This window comes from Scedosporium apiospermum, assembly GCF_000732125.1.
Source record: "Scedosporium apiospermum strain IHEM 14462 chromosome Unknown SEQ_SAPIO_0165, whole genome shotgun sequence".
Lineage (NCBI taxonomy): Eukaryota > Fungi > Ascomycota > Sordariomycetes > Microascales > Microascaceae > Scedosporium > Scedosporium apiospermum.
In genome coordinates this window covers 1065910-1084189 of record NW_015971866.1, presented here as the reverse complement: position 1 = coordinate 1084189, position 18280 = coordinate 1065910, and the positions used below count along the sequence as shown (strand labels likewise).

The 18280-nt window shown below is 51.8% G+C and overlaps 6 protein-coding genes and 1 pseudogene across 6 annotated transcripts; 2 read left to right on the top strand and 5 right to left on the bottom strand.

Annotated features, from left to right (window-relative positions):
- Positions 1 to 842: 842 nt before the first annotated feature.
- On the top strand, positions 843 to 1394 carry SAPIO_CDS10466 (annotated as a pseudogene; the record flags this gene model as incomplete).
- A 279-nt stretch (positions 1395 to 1673) lies between these two features.
- On the bottom strand, positions 1674 to 2555 carry SAPIO_CDS10465 (uncharacterized protein; the record flags this gene model as incomplete). Its single annotated transcript, XM_016784048.1, has 2 exons — positions 1674 to 2194; positions 2495 to 2555. 2 exons carry the CDS (start codon positions 2553 to 2555, stop codon positions 1674 to 1676), a joined length of 582 nt encoding a protein of 193 aa, XP_016638879.1.
- Positions 2556 to 3696: 1141 nt separating this feature from the next.
- Positions 3697 to 6428, bottom strand: SAPIO_CDS10464 (uncharacterized protein; the record flags this gene model as incomplete). The annotated part of the gene is made up of 4 exons (XM_016784047.1): positions 3697 to 3950; positions 4098 to 5109; positions 5182 to 5330; positions 5459 to 6428. The coding sequence occupies 4 exons, from the start codon at positions 6426 to 6428 to the stop codon at positions 3697 to 3699; spliced, it is 2385 nt and encodes a 794-aa protein (XP_016638878.1).
- An 825-nt stretch (positions 6429 to 7253) lies between these two features.
- SAPIO_CDS10463 (Ribosomal protein L27) lies at positions 7254 to 8240 on the bottom strand (the record flags this gene model as incomplete). The annotated part of the gene is made up of 2 exons (XM_016784046.1): positions 7254 to 7900; positions 8027 to 8240. 2 exons carry the CDS (start codon positions 8238 to 8240, stop codon positions 7254 to 7256), a joined length of 861 nt encoding a protein of 286 aa, XP_016638877.1.
- Positions 8241 to 8677: 437 nt separating this feature from the next.
- On the top strand, positions 8678 to 9282 carry SAPIO_CDS10462 (uncharacterized protein; the record flags this gene model as incomplete). Its single annotated transcript, XM_016784045.1, has 3 exons — positions 8678 to 8849; positions 8989 to 9024; positions 9125 to 9282. The coding sequence occupies 3 exons, from the start codon at positions 8678 to 8680 to the stop codon at positions 9280 to 9282; spliced, it is 366 nt and encodes a 121-aa protein (XP_016638876.1).
- Positions 9283 to 10087: 805 nt separating this feature from the next.
- Positions 10088 to 11037, bottom strand: SAPIO_CDS10461 (uncharacterized protein; the record flags this gene model as incomplete). Its single annotated transcript, XM_016784044.1, has 2 exons — positions 10088 to 10872; positions 10977 to 11037. The coding sequence occupies 2 exons, from the start codon at positions 11035 to 11037 to the stop codon at positions 10088 to 10090; spliced, it is 846 nt and encodes a 281-aa protein (XP_016638875.1).
- A 3454-nt stretch (positions 11038 to 14491) lies between these two features.
- SAPIO_CDS10460 (Sodium transport ATPase 5) lies at positions 14492 to 18192 on the bottom strand (the record flags this gene model as incomplete). Its single annotated transcript, XM_016784043.1, has 5 exons — positions 14492 to 15142; positions 15207 to 15290; positions 15375 to 16726; positions 16806 to 17688; positions 17941 to 18192. The coding sequence occupies 5 exons, from the start codon at positions 18190 to 18192 to the stop codon at positions 14492 to 14494; spliced, it is 3222 nt and encodes a 1073-aa protein (XP_016638874.1).
- Between the last annotated feature and the right edge of the window lie 88 nt (positions 18193 to 18280).

Sequence of the window (18280 nt, the reverse complement as noted above, 5' to 3'; positions counted from 1 at the left end):
AAAGAACGAAAAAAAGAAGCAATACGTCCAAAAAAAATTAAGCAAGCATTCTCCGTATATACTGTCTCTAAATAAACCACATTTTCTGCCTCCAGACCCATTCACTCCTAAGACCACGCCCACCCATCACGCGAAATACTTCCATCATCCGGCCCTCCCTGGACACCTGCGTGACGATAAAACAAAGAAAAGAAACCAACTTCAGAGGGCCCCGCAAGGGGAAGTAACCCCACTCATGGAAAAGGCTTAGCGGTACCAGCTGAGCAAAGACCCGCCTCGTGTCTCAGAATCAACCGTTGTTGTAATGGAGGGTGTCGTGATCACCTAGATTCAGTCGCACAAAATCCCACCTGAGCGCACCAATTCAGTTTTTGATTCTACGTGCATTTGTAAAAGTCGCGTACACGGGACCCGAAGCCGTCCCGGACTGAGGAGGGAAAAGTGGAAGCCTGGAGAAAGGAGAAGGACACAGGCGAGCAACAAGTCGCTCGTGCTGGAATTCGGGCTAACCGATATTCCGTGCCCAAACCCGACTGAGATTGGAGACCATCAACCGCAAACTTCCACCATCCTCGGCACGTCCAAATAATCCAGTACACCGTAATTGAACACACACAACACGGCGGCCGCAACGAAGCACGTCCTAGGACAAAACATGCCTCCCAAAAAACAGGGACTCTTCGTAAAATTACGAGGCTGGTGGCGGCGATGGCGCTGGTCCACGTTGCTTGAGCTGCGGTCGCCGCTCAAGCTTCGCCTTACATACATACCGCGTTCTTTGTGAAATATCACCTACACCAGTCTTCTCCCTACTAAAACTTTTCCCGCCGATTCCATGGTATATGGCGACACCCAAACCGGAGTCGCCGCGCTTCCTTCTGCAGAACGCAGAAGTGGTTGAAGAGCGCGAGACTTTGACCTACGGCTGGATGCTCATGCCGCTATGGCGGTGGCGCGACACGCTGCAACGATCCTTCTACTGCATGTACGAGGATTTCGTGGCCGATCAAGGTGTCCTCCTTGGCTATGAGACCGAGTACTTCTTCAAGTACTCCGACCCGGCCTGGGCACTGCACCTGCTTCCTGACCCTCGCGAGGGTAACGACGATGATCCGGAACGAGACGCCGTGATGGCCTCGTTCCTTGAAGACGTCGTCGGTGCATTCAACTGGCGCCTCGCGCTGGGCCTTCGACGTGGGGCGCCTTCGGTGGACCGCGCCGACGATGGGACGCCGGCGCCGTTCGTCCCGGAGCGCTGCCCCGATTGGGTGGCGACCGTGCCCCCGTTGCCTGAGAGGCTGGTTCTTCACAAAATACGGCTCGACCTTGACTTGCAGGATCCATATTTGAATCGAAATATCGAAGCCGGAACTGCTTATCTTACGACGGTGTAGCGAAATGGATCCTCATGGACAGACTCAGCCGAGGTCCAATATCGAAAGGACAACAAATAAATTACACGATCCCCGAACGCGAAAGGGACGCTTTTAGTACAGTACAGCCCTGCTGGCAACCTCCCTCGCACTATGGCCTAGACCCAATGCCACTTATTATCAAGGCCAAGGTATCTGTTCTTCCCGGCGTCCTTATCCCAGATCATCTCGGCGATGCCAACTTCACCGTACAACCTCTCGTACTCCTTGACAATTTCGATCCCCTTGCTCAATATGGGTTCAAAGCCATTTGTAGTTGAGGCGACTCAAGTAGTCCACACCGAGAGGTGGGCCGCCATTTTTCAATGCCCGGACCATGGCCACGGCGTCAGAAAGGTCTTGCTCGCGAGCATTTCTACCAGCGCCTTCGACACGACGGAGCTTCCGCTCCAGCATCCACTCCAAGTTAGCAACGTACACGACGATGTTCGTGCCATCATATATGACGATATGCTGCTCAACCGACTGCAAGAACAGATCCAGCCGCTTCGGCCGGCTAATGAAGAGCTTCACCTCGTCATTCATCCAGTCCCCCATTAAACCGCATTTGTCAGCCGCCTTGCGAACGGCATCGAGAAAGTCGTTGCGGTAGTCTTCGACCGCGTCGATGTTGGGGTCGAGCAGGCAATCGACGTCCTTGGTGGCGCTGCGGAGTTGGAAGTATTTGACTGCCACGCAGCCTCCGGCACACGTCAAGCGGACGGGGGCGAGACTCGTGAGGAGCTCTGACTTGCCCACTTCGGCGTCAAGCGCTCCAAAAGCTAGGTCCAAAAGTAGATAAGCTATAGTGGTTCTCGAACCGGGAACCAGCCATGGCCACACCGAGTATTTGAACTTACCTTAATCGATATCATCCTTAATAAGCGTAGTCTTCCTGACTAAAGAGGGAGGAGGCATTGTGCGATGCAACCGAACTGGAAGCAATATGTTTAATTTTCTAGTAGATTATCGTCGCCACCACGTTGGCTACTTCCTTCCTAACTAGTAAGATGATAGGAGGAGAGACGACCTCATGGATGATGAGTCTTTTCCTCTTCTCTATTTGACGACTGGTAAGGTACTCTTGAGCGGTTCTATGTTGGATCTGGCATTTTCCCTGACGAGGGCCACGAGAGCTCGCATGAAGAGATCCTTGCGGATGCGGAGTGGCCGAGATGCAGTTGGTTGTTGGGTTTTGTCGACTGGCAAGCGCCTTGAGGTGCGCCTCTGACTTCCAAGCCATAACGAGCTCGGCAAAGGAGAAAAGAATATCGAAGTTGGCTTAAACGTGAGCCGTGCGAGTCGATTACTATATTTGATAAGATAACGTAGAGAATATAATATTTCTCTTTAATATTGATAAAACTTTTAAAACTGATTTATATTTAAAATAAATAGTATTTTAAAGATATATATAGTAAATATTTTAAGATAAAAGTTTAATACTCTTTTAAGCATTTACTTAGTTTTCTCAAACTTTATCAGAAGTAGAACCTCGAGGACGCTAGTGAAAACCGCAAGTGCCGCCTCGTCCCTGTCTTGACACTGAAGGCAATGCTGATGGTGGGGCAAAGACAGGGGCTCGGGGGTGAGGTTTCAGGCAGTGCACGCAACATTCGAGGATAATACAGTACCTCAATTCCTGGGCAGACCACTGAAGCAAAACACTAAAGAACCGCAACATTGCGGACACTGGACACGACCTACCGAAGCCACTGATTAGTCTACAAATTTGGAGCAGGTTGGAGAATCCAGGCATGCGCACAAAGCTATGTAAGGTAGAGAATACTGTGTGAATTCAAGGAGTGGCAGTATGCTAATATGTATTACACTATACTGAGGTGAAGAGTCCAGTAGCTCCCGCCAGCACTGAGCTCAGCGCGCCAGGTTCTGTCAAGTCTTAGTTCGACTTTGAAGTCAGGAGCCATCTACGCTATATCGGCTGCGTAGTAGTATCGGTGAAAGTCTAGGCAAGCAGTGGGGAAGGTTCTCAGTCAGGCTACTCAAATCAAGGGTATTATTTTCAGAACTCCGAACAATCCCCATAGTATCCTACATCTAACCAGGCTATTTGCTATCCATAACACACAAGGACTATCGGGTATCATGTTGATGGCTAGTGCTTCACGAGCATGCCCTCCGCTCTCCTGCCCCTGCAAAACTACCCTCTGTGTGAAAAAAAAAAGGGTCAACTCCAACACCTTCACCGCATCTTCTACTCCCCAGACCGCACGACCGCCGGAACCAAAGTGAGTCTAGCATCGACCACCACAAGCACCATCGTTTAACCCATATCAATCGTCGTAACATGTAACACAGCGTCGATATAGAGCCGATTCTTAACCACGCACCCCATCCCCGGTAGGATCTTGAACATGCCGTGCGGTCCGACGTTAACGTCTATTGCGCCGTCGCCGTCGCCCAGCTTCACCACCAGCTTACCAGCTGCAACGACGCAGATTCTTATACTATCCGCCTCGGGCTGCCAATTGTGGGGCGAACCCGGTTTGATAAAGATAACATTGAATCCGATCCCGTCTGCGATTGGGACCGTTTTGTTGCGCCTTAGGTACGCGTTTGAAAATACCACGTCTAGATTCAAAAAAGAAAAGTAATAAAACATAAATTAGCAAACAGCGCGTAGGGTAACTGGGGCGAAATAGATATTTATTTGCAACGACTTACTTTCCCCGTCCGGACCCGCCGTGCTGATTCGGCCCGGTCCAACTTCCCAGTCTTCCATCGCGAGAGAATCCGCCGACACTACGGGCTGGCCATTCCCACCTTGTGATAGCTCGGTAGAAGTAGGACTACGTGTAGTATTTGTTGGAGGAGTAGGACTAGAGGGTCTCTGCAGGCCGGCCCCAAGCTCAGCAATCCTACCAGATCGTAAAGTCACCATACGCCGGACAGGCTGTTGCGTCTCCCCAAGCGTAGCGCTCCGCTCCGATGTCGCCTCGCTCCCCGGGCCCACGGCGTCTGGTGAGCCGTCGTCACTGTCCGTGCTATCACCATCCTCGGACCGATTCTTCTGCCCGTCGCCAAGGGTGCACCGATGCCGCCAGTGCCACTTCTTCGCTCGGTAGTGGCACAACGCACAGCAATCCCCAAACAAGTCAATAAGACTCCGGGGGAAAGAATCGTCAGCCACGACGCACGTTTGCTTGCGAGTAGCGCACTCCTCGCATGAGCGTTTCACCTCAGTACCCGTTAGGTAAAGGATGAGCCCCAGGGCGGGGTAGTTGTTAGCCATCGCCAGCTTCAAGCAAAAGTTTAGGATCTCTGCTGACCAGGAACGTCTTAGCTGAAGGCCCTTGAGCTCGTTCCATTCCTTGTGGTCTGTGAATATGTGCATGTTGTAGCCATTAGGTAGGACCAGTTTAAGATAATCGGGAATGCTCGAGTTCGTTTTTTCCGGTAGTGAGGCTGATGCTGATCCTTGACCCGTCCTCTGCGCGGCGGATGCTGCACGCGACGATGTCGAGTTTGTTCTGGTGGTTGTGGGCGTATTCTTTCGAGATCTTGGTGCCGAATCGGGAGCTTTGGTCGTCGCCGTTGGCGCCCGGACGCCCACGGGAGTTCCGCTACGATCGCGGGGAATCTGCGAGACAACAATGGGCGCGCTCTGTCCCACTTTGTCGATAATGGAGAAGGTGCCGTCACAGTTGTCATTGAGTTGTATTCCTCGGTGACCAGCCTAACTCGAATTAGATAATTCATACAGAAGGGTTGAGTGCTTGGCTTGAGGGGAAAAAAATCCACCACTTACCGAAAAGTGCCCTCCGAGAGCTCTTAAGTCAACAAACCGCTTCGGACAGCCGACAATGGGACAGGCCCATGGAGTTTTGGGATCCGGATGCTTTTTGTAATGGTCCGGGATGAGAGCGCCGTTCGTAGAGACGGAGCGTCCTTGCTCGTCTAACCAATAGTTGCGATTACCCAACTAGTTAGTCAAGGTATCAAAAACGAAAAGAAGAAGAAAAAAAAAAAAAGGAGAAACAAAAGAAAGAAAGACGGAAACGTCTTGAGAGCCGTATCCAACTTACTGATCCATAGCGCGTACAACTTCTTAGATCTTGTCGCGATGAGGTTGGTAGGCTTAGCCTCGGGGGTGCTCGTTGTGGGGCTCGCCACTGCCAGAGTCCGCGGCGGTGCGGCGCCGAAAGGTCTCGGAATAGGTACGGGGGTAATGGTTGCGGGCACCGGGTAGGATGGTGCAGCCGGTTTACCACTCGTGCTCTTCGCTGAACGCTGGGCCTCCGTAGTCCCGGGGGTTCCCCGGGATTGCGTCGTCACTCTCTCCCGCAAGGCCGCTGGCACGGTAGGTATCTCATCTTCCGACCCGCTCGAACAGGAAATAACAGGGGCCGCCAGGTCTAGTCCGCTGTTAAAGGGCTTAGGCCGAGCTGTAGGGGTTGAATTCATCTTTGAGGGAGTGTTGTTGCCAGCCGTTCGAGGAGCCCTAATCACCGGCGCGGTAGGCGCTACGACTGTTCGTCTGGCGGTCGGCGTGGACGTAGCCGACGACGACGACGCAGCTGATTCCCTCAGCACGAAGCCTTTCAGTCCAGCTCCACTGCTCGCAGAAGGCCTCGATGCGCTCGGGGGCGCGCTGGAAGGAAATGGAACCCCGGCGGACGAATATAGGGCTGATGCGTCGGGCCTATCCGACGATCCACCCAAGTTCTCGTCCGCGGCCCGTCTTCGCTTGGAGCTACTCCTCGAACCCTCCTGGCCCCCGCCTTCATTTGGACGCTGTCGTTTAGTCCCCGATTGAGGCGACGACGACGCGAATAGCGAGTTCCCTAAACTGCCATTGGCTAAGGTATTATCCTTCTGCCACTGTGCCTGAAGCCCTTGAATCTCCTGGCGATTCGCTAGCTGAGGCTTAGCAGCCATAGTTGCTGCCTGCTTCTGCTTCGCGGGGCTACCGGTCAGGGACTGGGAGCGGCTGGGAAATAAGTCGCTCTGAACCCGAAATTCTGAAAACTCGTCGTCGTCTGAATCGCTACTCATTACTGTCACTCTTTCGATGGCGGAGAGCTAACGCGCTCCTTTTGAGCTTGACGCGTTTGCTGGGCGCTAAGCCGGTCCTGGGGGTTGAGGGGGTAACAGGGTAAGGGTCATAGAGCTGGAATTTTGCTAACTTCTTATTAGAAGGCTAAATAATAGCACAGCGAAGGGGGCTTAAAGGGTTTAGATGCATAAAAGGAGCCGAAGTCGATAAAATATAGAGAGTCGAGATATATCTCTTTTAAAAATATTAAAAGTAGTTATTAAAAGAAAATAAAATCTTTAGAAGATAGACCATCTAAATTTATTAAATATATTGAAGCCTTTTTAAAGAAAGTTAAGGGTCGTGGCCTTTGCTGCTCGTTTCAGGATCTCTAGAGAAGATAATTATAATAGGCTCAGCTGCGATGATAAGTGTGGTCTTTATTCTTGTTCTAATACGCACGCTATCTCCTTCTCGTATAAATAGAAAAAAGAGAACTGAACCAACACATATTAGTCAATTGATCTTTTCAATTCTGCCCAAGTATGCATCGCCGATGTAGCACAGCCAGCATCAGTTGCTGATTGAGATAAGAAGAGCTAGAACAAGAGATAGTTGAGACAAGGCGTACTTTCTCAGCATCTTATCATAAACTGGATAAGCACATCAGGATCTCTCTCTTTCCAAGTTGAATATACAATTGGTTTATCAAAAAAATAATAATGACATCAGAGTCTATGAACCCATAGAAGAACAACAGGCCATTGTACACTCAGAAGCTATCATACATTTCCCCAGCACCCAACACCCAACTCACCTACCAACAACTTTAATTCTAACACTTATTACCTCTTCTTAGGATTCTTGCCCTTCTTACTCTTCGCATGACCCTTCTTCTTCTTACTCATCCTCAACTCCGCGGCCTTCTCCCTCGCCGCCTCCACCCACTCCTCATTCGTATCATCCGCCGCCAACTTCTCCCTCACCTTCCTCATCCCCGCAAGGCTCCTCTCCCTCGCCCACCTCCTATGCCGCAAATACGCCCTCCTACTCTTATACCCCTTGATCTGCAAGCCCGTCGTCTTCACAAGACGTCCAATCCGCCAGTTATCCTCGCGGTACGTGTAGTCCTTCCGGAGGTGCAGAACTTGCGGCTCGGCGTGCGGCCTGTCCGGGTTGACCTTCTTCACCACGTTGGGGATGCCCGAGTCGCTGAGTTCGGGCTCGCGCGCGGCGCCTCGCATGGGCGTCGCGACCATGCCGAGGCGGCGCTTGCGCTCGGCGTGTTTCGGGTAGGGCAGGGTGTCTTCTTTGCGGAAGACGACGCCGATGTATTTGCGGTCGGGGTGGAGGGCTGGGTCGCGGTAGTATTTGACGTAGCCTGATGCCATGGCGTGGATGGTGAAGTCGCGGCCCATGATGCAGTTTTCGCCGGGCCACCAGTGGGTGCCGTGTTGTCTGTAGATGATGTTTCCCGGGATAACGTATTGGTCTGGGTAAGATTGGGTGTTAGCTATGCAGTTCTTCACAAGAGAGAGAAAAAAGAGTCACGCGATTGGGGAGGCTTGAGAATCGGGTCCCTCCACGGCCCCAATTGAGAAGAAAAGAGATGACATACCTCCCGTCCTCTTCGCACCGAGCTTCTTCGGAATCGTCCTCTTAGGTTTGAGGTTATAATGTCCCTGCGACTTAACCTTGGCACCTCTCCTACCTTCCACCAGCATGTTTCCCAGCGCCGGTCCACGCGATATCCAGCTCGTCGTCAGCAGCAGCCTCGCGGTCAATCCCGAAGCAGCGACCCCAAGGGGCCGCTGCAATTGAGCGAGTGACATGGTCTTTGGTTTTCCTGCCCGTCGTTCGCGGTGTGGCCACTCCGGATTTGGTTTTTGGCGGCCCCCTTCGGAATGTGATCTTTCGATTGAAGGTCAAATTTGAGGCGTCTGGGAATTTTTGCTGCAAACCTTGGCTGGCTTGGAGAATCCTCGGCAAAATGCAAAGGTATTTCTTCCTCTTCTTCTCAGCTCATCTATGCTGAGTCATCGTTAATATCGGCTTTATCGACAAGCACAATGGAATTGCCAGCAATGCAACTTTGGCTGTGGGCGGTGAGACCGTTCCAATTGTTAGTTGTCCAGACACCTCGACTTCATTCCTCGAGTCCATTCCGAATCCATGGCTTAAAAACGAAAACTCGATTTCCCAAGTTCACTCTCCCTCTCGATAAAAGCCGTAGACCTTCATCCTCCCCGAAATACACACCGAAAATACAATGCGCTCCGTCGTCCCCATCCTCCTCGCCCTCACAGGCGCAGCATCCGCCCAATTCGGCTTCTTCGACCACATGTTCGGCGGGCATGACGGTCACGGTCACCACCACCAGCAACAGCGCCAACAAAACGTACCCAGCGATTCCTCCGTATACCAACACAACTACAAGTCATGTGCGTTCTTTTCCCACCCTCCCATATTTTTTTTTCTTTCCTACTTGTTCCGAAATACTGGTTACGTCATAGACAAAGCTGGGGCAGCTTTTGTCGCCTTTCTTGCGCTTGTGGGCTTAGCATGCTAATTTTGGACCAGCTTACTGCGACAAGTATCTCTGTCCTGACACTTTAGGTAAAGACCGTTTCGAGACCCGCGACATATTTCTCCCTGGAGCCAGAAGAATGAAAGAAGAAGAGAAACAGGAAAGGGCTAATGAAGCTCACTTTTCTAGCATGCGTCCACTTCCCACACCATTGTCCCTGCCCCTGGCCGAATCACCAGGAGAAATTCGAGCTGGGCGAAGGGTCCAAGATTTGCGTGTCCAGGGGCGGATTTAAACCCGGCGAGGCGGCGAGGAAGGTCGAGCTTGCACGGAAGGGATTGATATAAGGGTTAAGGAGGGGGGGGTAGAAGGCGCGGGAGAAGGGAGCGGCGAAGCGCCGTTATATTGAAAGATCTTACGGCGTTCTTGTTTTGTCGGTGATACCGGCTCTACTTTTCTTTGGCTTGATGAGTGGATGGGAGGGAGGGATGCTGCTCCGAGAGAAACTTGGAAAGCGACAGAAATGCACAAAGACTTACGGCGTTAAGGGTATTAGAAACAGTATATAGGGTCCCATTTACAAAACAAAACACGAGTACATACCACAGCAACCAAGGGCTGCACACAAGCATTCTTGTATACTTGAAAGGGTGTCGTTGCATATTCTAAACTAAGATTCCTATACAACCGTTGCCCAATCCAGGCATCCTCATGTAGCCACCATAAACAGGTGGTAGGGGTAAGGGGGATATGCAAATAGTATATGCCGAGCTATGATGGTGATGATGATGAGAGTGATGGGGAAGACGATAATCAAAATTGTACAACCACATGTGCGAGGAATAAGAACCTCGTCCAAATCAGATAGCCACCGGTGTAACGCCGCCACTCCTACTAATGGCAAAGTCTTCGAGGATGACACAAGGGAAAAAAAGAAAACATAAAACTCCAAAACCTTATAGGCTTGGGCTCATTCATGTCGGCAAGTTCGTGTCATCATCAACCTTTGGTCCCATCTTTCTTCGGCGGGCAACCGATTGAATAACGGGGAAGCCAAACATGAGAAGGGAGGGGAAAACGAAAAATACACACACGCACACACAAAAGATGTGCGATACCAGTGAAAAACAAATGCTCGCATATCGGGACGGACTATGACGTAGGGCCATTGGAAGTCCGGAAATTCGCTGGGAGCGGAGGCATCGGCGGTATGGCCGGAGGTGCGTCATCGTCATCGTCATCGTCATCATCATCCTCTACATCCTCCGGGTGCCCAAGAAGCTGCACGACATTTCTCATCTCGTAGTGCTTCTTCCGAAGCTCCTCAAAACGACGGTGCTTCTCCCTCTCCTCTGGCGACATGCCCACCATCTCATCATCATCTCGACCGCTGCCGGAATCATCAACATGCACAGTGCGGTGGTGGTGCGCCTCGCCGTCCGCCGATGACGGCGAAAACTCGCGCGCCGGGACCGCTTCTTCCGGCTCGCCGATGTCCAGGTTCGGAATGCTGTCTTCGCGGCTGAGCTCGCGGTGAGCCGGGCGAGTCGTAGAGTAAGCTGCGCTAGTGATCGGCTCGCCCAGTCCCTCGCCCATGATCTCATCGTCGTCGCTGGGGTCTTCGAGGGGGTCGTATCCTCGGGCAAACGGTGTCTTGGGCTCTGTGATCTTCATGGTGGAGGTGCGCTCCTGCTCCGTTAGGTAGAGGTTGGCCTCGTCCCACTTGAGGCGCTGCGCTGACTCTTCCGCGTCGTCGCCGTGGTGAGAGGGAGTGCGGCTCGAGAGGCGGCGGAGCTGCGCGCCCGAGGACGACCGGCGGCGACCGGCGTTGTATTGAGTGTTGACGATGGTGAGCTCTTTAGCGCTCAGGGTTCGGTGGTCTGGAGAGACGGGGGAGACGGGAGGAGAATGATGATGAGAAGCGTTCTTCAAGATGCCTACGCAACCCAGAAAAGTTAGCAGAGTGTCTCATCTACGAGGTCTTCTTTTCCCACTTTCGGGAGAGACTATCATGGGAGATTGTGGAGGCGGGGTAGCGTACCCTTAGGTTGCTTAGGTGGTGAGTGCACAGGCGAGTGCAGGACGGGACTCGTCGACGCCATGGTTTCGGTGATATATAGCCGCAGTAAAAAGATTGAGGTTAAGCTAGTTCGTGTTTGTTTTCGTGTGTTTTCCGCATGCAAAAAAAAGTTCTTTGCTTGGAATGTGTGTGATGCGGGTGAGTAGAATGTGTGTGAGGTAATGATTTGATTCGGCAGGCTAGACTTGGTAATGTTCAAGCAGCAGGCACAGCGACGTTCCCTAGTAAAATAGTCACTCGGCACTGCGCAGGTGAAAAAAGGGAGCAATAGAGGTCCACTAGTCTCCCTAGGTCGCGCTCTCGCAGGAACAGGTGATAGAGTAAACGACTTGCAAGGGGGGAAATTTAGTCCCGGAAGTGGTTTGTCCTTAATCTAGCGTAGTCTGATTGAGTGTCGGACGAGATCAAAAGAGGCTTGGCAGTTATGAGTAAGAGAGAGGATGATGGAGGGGTCAGGTGGTAGTATGGGAACACTGGGAGTTGGAAGGGTAGGCTGGAGATCTCCGAGGGTCAGATGGGAAGGATGGTCTTTTTGGAAGGTTTAAAAAGAAGCCGAGAGAAGAAAAAGTTGGCAACCTGCAGCAAGAGTGGGAAGACTTTTGGGGGAAGCCGGTTTAGGCATTTAGGCAGGAGACAGCTGGCTGGGCTGAGAGTGAAGGGGGGGAAGCAGAGCACGACACGATAGTTGAGGCTCAAGACACTGTCTGGCGTGCCTGCTGTTTCTACCGTCGCTGGGCTCTGGGTGCTGGCGACAACTGTCTCTGCCTTCTGTCTTTGTCTTTGGGTGGCAGACTGGGCGTCGAGCTGGCGGGGTCAAGTACAACTCCCACAGGGATCAGACTTGTTAGCTCGAAACGACACGCCACAATGACCAGGGGTCCCTGTCAAGTATTCCCTCATAGTAATTTGTATGTGAAGATACATACATGAAATCAAAACAAACAAAGTCGCGTCGACATAACCCCTCTCACCCCACCAGAGCTTGAAAAACTCGAAAAACGAAGCCGAAACATCATCATCATCATGGACTTATTGCACATTCTCGCGGATACAGCAAGCCAGGCTGAACGACTACAGCTTCCGGAAGCTGTAGGATTCCCTCAAGATGCGATTATCGTTATCGATGATGATAGGGAGCCCCCGACTGCGAAACGAACATACTCGAAACAGCTCACACGCGATGATCGGATACGAATTCGAGTCCTCCGCTTTGATGCGAACTGGACCTACGAAAGCATAGCTTCACATACTGGATATACATATCGCCAAGTGCAGTACGCATGTGGGAACCCAGTGACACCTCAGAGAGGCAATCGTGTCACACGCCCAGGGATAAAAACCCCAATAAGGCAGCAGTTGGCAGCATGGCTACGCGAGGCCACTGCTCATCGACGTATTCCATGGTCTGAGATCTATCTAGTTGCCCCATCACCACTAAACAGGTTCCGCAAGTCAGCATACCGAACAGCAATGAAGCTCCTTGGCTTTGAACGAAAAGTCCGGCCACACCATATCCACCTCACAGCTATACATAAAGAAAACAGGATAGCATTTGCACAAGAACAGCTCCGACTACGCCCACATCCTGAGGACTAGGAAACTATGATATTCTCCGATAAAACATGGGCAACTAATGACCCTATGTGGAAACAATAGATCACAGTCCACGAAGATGAAGATTCAGAAACGTAGGCACTTCTTCAGCGGAACCCACAAGGCTGGATGTATGCTAGTATGTTTGCAGGGGCGCGGAAAAGGCCTAGTCACTTCTGGGAAAAGGAATGGGGTGGGATTACAGCCCAGAAATATATCTTCTACTTCCTCCCACTTGTAAGAAACTTCTTCAACAAAAACCAGCCACATCTTACAACCTTCCAGCAAGATAACGCACCATCCCATCGAGTAAATGCCACGAAGGAGGCCCTATAGGAGATAGGTATACCCTTGATGCCATAGCCCGCAAATAGCCCGGATTTAAACCCGATTGAAAACGTATAGTTCTGGATGAAAGATTAGATTGAAATGCACTGCGATCTACAGTCACTTAGGCAGCAGGAGCTTCATGCTGTGGTTGAACAAGCTTGGGAAGCTGTGCCTCATGACTTTCTGCTTCATCTTTCACACTCTATGGTGATGCGACTGAACAGGGTACTTCTTCTTGGAGGGGACCGTATTGGTACTTAGTTTTATATGTAGATTGTTACTTAAATTAAGTACTGGTACAATTTCCTAAAAAGGAATAGATCTGCAGGTGTCGTACCAGTCTAACAAGTCTAATCCCTCGATAGGTGTACCACAATGGGAGGGGTGGAGTGGGGTACTTGATTGCGACGAAGTTCATGGAAGAGTGCGACACAGGTGCAGTCGGGTATATCGCCGAGAATCTGCCCAAGCCCAACCCAAGTCCAAAGTCGCAGACTTCCGACGCCACAAACACTTCATTGGTACAAAGCACGTGGTCACTTGTACCACCACTCTCAGTATCGCCAACAACTCAACTCCCACCTTCGTGTAGGACGCACCACCACGGGACAGAGCTGCGTTGGTCATTGTCCCAGCGAATCTCATCACTCCACCCAGGGGCTAACACTATCACAGCGTAACAAATACAGAAATTGCCAGCTGGGCACATTGATGTCATCTACGTTCCGAGTGTGCCGAGGGCAGAGATGCATCCCTTCCTCTCCTCACGTCATCCGGGCAAGAAGGACTAACAGTCTTTCGTTCGGGCCCCAAATTTATTACAGCTTAGAACTGATCTTGTCTGTTCCCTCAACCAGAGCAAGACATTTCAGCTCATGCACGTCTTCATGCAAAGTCGTTCGGAAGGCACAGCGGTTTAAGTTGTCAGTGTAACTCGCGTAAGTACTCCTTGCAGCCTTCATACACACCAGTGACATCGACATATCTCGGCTCCACTATTAAGTGTACTATGTAGTATGTCCCTTGGGCTTGAAATCAAGACTTAGCATGCCGAAAACGAGTGTATCAGTTGGTAGGCCACTCCTATTTGCAGTCCAAAATAGGCTGATCGATCCTACAGTTATCATAACTTGTAGATTTTGTAATTCTCATCAACAGCTAAGATTACTATCGTGCTTTCTCCATCAAAAACTGTCCGCTCAGTGCTGTCGTACAGATACAGACACGTCCCAAAAAGTGAGGGACGACGAATGCAGTGTGGACGACTCAGGCGACGCGGGGGCAAAAAAGGAGCCAAAAATAGAAGACTGCACTAGCCCGGAATCGAACCGGGGGCTAGTCGAAACTTGTGTGTGAAACATGGCAACGACCAATTTTACCACTAAACCACTAGTGCCTCTATTGCTCTGAATGCATCTAAACGAGGTACATGTATCATGAATCGTTAGGGAAGACGAAGCCTCCTCCTTCTGAACCTCCCCATCTTTCTATGAACAAAAGAAAAGCGCAGTGATATTAAACAAATATGCCCGCCGCGCCTACCAGAAAATAACTTAACCCTCCCGGTTCTCATCCTTAATCTTGGTCCTCACGAACGGATTATCCGTGTCCGAATCAGACCTCCCAATGCTGTAATACCTTCCAAAGACCCTCGACTCAAGATCCTTCACACCACCCGTCTTCTTCTTAGCCACCCTCCTAAAGTGTATCCTCTTCGCAAGCTTCCACATCTCAACACCAGCGAAGAACACCGCCGTCTCCACGAACACAATGCCCCACTCCCACGAAATCCCCTCATGCCTAAACACGACCCTATTAAGCCCGGGGATGTAAAGGATAGGGAAAATGGACACGATCCCCGCGACGATGGACCAGAACAGGAACCGGTTGTGCCAGAGATCGCGCGCCCACTGCGTAAAAGGGTGCTTCGTCTTGGGCTTCATGCGGAAGAAGCTGCGCCGGAGGTCCATCATCTCGATGGCGAGGAAGAGCGAGAACCACACCATGGCCGTGAAACAGGTGGCACGGGCCCGGAACACCAGGTCGCAGCCGGGAGAGTGGTGGTTGTTGCAGTTTTCGCCGATTTCGCCATTGCCGAAGCCGTAGAGGACGAGGACGAAGCTGCTGAGGCAGAGGGCTGCCATCCAGAGACCGTAGACGAGCATGTCGAGCATTAGCTCGGGAGTGAAAATGCCTTGTTTCAACTGGTAATAAAGTCAGTAATTACGAGAGGTGAGAAAAATACCAGCAGCGATTCTGAAGACTTACGTTCTGGGGCGGTCGCCTCATGATATCCGGCGCGGCACCCTGGAAACCGAGACCCATATCAGGAAATCCGGACGTAATGAGAATCTATATACACTTAAGGTTAGCATCCTATCGAGAGCATAGCTGAAAGAATAGGCCAAGCTTCGGCTCGGAGCAGGATAAACTTACAACCCACATAATCTCCACGGGAGACAGAGGAAAGATCGACAGCCTTGTATGATCCTTAAAAGCCAGCGCAATAAGCAGTGTACATGCCTGTGCAATATTCTGCGCCAGCACATGTAACACAAACTTTTGAATATTATCAAACATGCGCCTCCCTTCCTCCACAGCGTTGAGGATCGAAGCAAAGTTATCATCCATAAGCACAATATCCGAGGCCTCCTTGGCAACATCGGAACCAGCCTGGCCCATGGCGATACCGACGTCGGACTGCTTCAGACTAGGAGAGTCGTTGACGCCATCACCCGTCATAGCAGCGAACCGCTTGCGCCTATGGAGAGCTTTAATCATGCGGACCTTGGTGCTGGGGGCGCAGCGAGCCACGACGAGGGGCAGGAGAGGAAGCTTATCGATTTCGTCATCGGTGAGCCTGTCGAACTCGCGAGCCGTCATGACCATGGCCTTGGCGACGTCGGCAGAGATTTCCTGCATACGGCTCGGCAAAATGCCGACTTCCTTGGCAATGGCGCGGGCCGTCTCGGGGTGATCGCCCGTAAGCATGTGGACGCCAATACCCGCCTGATGGCACATTTTCACAGACTGAGCGGATTCGGGCCTTGGAGGATCGTAAATGCCAACGAGGCCACGGAAGATGAGATCATGCTCGAACTCGGAGCGGTCGAGTTCCTCCTTGGAGTCTACCTTCCTGATGCCGGTGCGACTAGCGAGCGCAAGCACGCGGAGCCCGAGACGGGCCAGCGCCTCGAGGTTTTCCAAGATGCCGGCCTTGATCTCCTCGGTCATGGGGAGGTTCTCGTCACCTACGCGGATCGTGGGACAGCTGTCGATGATGCGCTCGACGGCGCCCTTGGTGAAGACCCATTGCTGCTTAGAGGTTGTATCCTTGAAGATGACGGACATCTTCTTAACGTCTGAGTCGAAGGGGAACTCGGCGACTTGCTTCCACTGGTTACCCTCGCCCGAGATGTTCAGTCGGTTCCAGTTGAATCGAGAGGCGAAGACTTGAATGGCGATTTCGGTGGGGTCTCCTCGGGCGTGCCAGACGTCGTCGTCGCCTTCAGCGCGGCGGACCGTTGCCGTGTTGGCGAGGGAGGCGATGTTGAGAAATTGGACAAGGGTGTCGTTATCCTTGGTGGCGGTCTCCCGGTCGATGATATCTTCCTTTTCGGCGATACTGATTTCCCTGGGGGGCTTCTTGGCAAGGGTGATTTCACCCTCGGTTGGGTTGAAAGGATGGCTTGAGTGGCCCACGGAGAAGGTACCAACTCCGGGAAGCCATGCCTTTCGGACAACCATTTTACCTTGGGTAAGGGTTCCGGTCTTATCGGAGCAAATGTCTGCGAAAGACAAAAAGGGCTTTTGTTAGTGACTGAAGAATCTTTGAAGGGAGGGTGCGGAGAAAGAGAAGAAACTTACTGGTAACGGCACCAAGAGCCTCCAAACTTCGCAAATTTCGAACAATGACATGTCGCTCAACCATCCGCTTAGTACCGGCGGCCATGGTAATGGTAAGCACGACAATGAGAGACGCAGGAATCATGGAAACACCAGTCGCGACGGCGTAAATAACTACTTCTTGCTTAGACGAGAAGCTATTGGCAGCCAGCACGATAATGGCACAGATGATGGCGACGAAGAACAGCAGAATGGCAAACTTGGAAAGCTTCTTCTGGAGCGGCGTTCCCTCACTGACGCCAAGGAAGCGAAGAAGAGCATCGTACACGGTAAGGGTATAAGCGATTCCATAACGCCCAATATTAGCCGTTCCATCTTCCTTCTTCTTGACAGGTCGGCGCCTCGACTGGTGTCCTCGCAGAGCGGCAGCAATCTGGCCAATCTCGGTATACATGCCAGTAGCGAAGACGATACCGCGGGCACGGCCCTTCGTAACGGTGGATGAACTATACGCGACGTTAAGGCGATCACCGGGGCCCGTATCGGCCTCAAAAGTAGCCTCGGCGTCCTTGCGAACGGGAAGAGATTCGCCAGTGAGGAGAGCCTCGTCTGTTTCGAAGTTGATGGCCTCAATTAGACGGACGTCGGCGGGGACAGTGTCGCCGGTCTTGAGATCAACCATGTCGCCAGGTATGATCTCGACAGTGGGTACAACGATAGTTTGACCGCCTCGGACGGCACTAGCTGTGGGAGAACTTAGGGAGCGTAGGGAGTCCATGGTCTTGGCGGCTTTGAACTCTTGGGTGGCTCCTACAGTGACGTTGATGACTATGACGGCGGCGATAACACCACCTTCAATCCAGGATTTGATAGCAAGGGAGGCGGCCATGGCGAGGATGAGGACCTATGTGGCGGGCGAGCATGGTAAGCTACTGCAAGGGGAATGGCAGAGAATAAAACGAGGGCTCGCCATAGTTCATCATTGAAGCAAATGATACAAGCTAGCTTTGGAGGATATCACATCTCTAACTCGTGTGTCTTCTAAGAGGCAACGCGCATACGAAAACTTCTACGTGCTCAAAAGTGGGAGGCGGGAAATCGAAGTCAAAGGAGAAGAAAAAACATAGTTAAAAGAAGAAGGGGAAAAAGAACATACCAATGTCATGGCGTTGGCCAACTGGCCCATTATAATCCTAAGGGGCTGAACGCCCTTTTCCTCACCAAACTCATTCCTGCCATACTCCTCGAGGCGCTGCTTAGCCTCCGCAGGAGTAAGGCCTTCGTTTGGGTTGGTATGGAGCTCTTGGATGACCTGACTAACAGGTAAGGTATGGGGAGGTGCAGAGATGGGCCTATTAGACTGGCCCGACACGTGGGCGGCGATCGCAGGGTCCTGCTTCTTCGCCATCTTGTAAGCGTCTGGCCCGGTAGGCGGAGCGGACGAGGCCGGAGAGGATCGGACGGGGGCTCGGTGCACTTTGGTACGAAGTGTTATT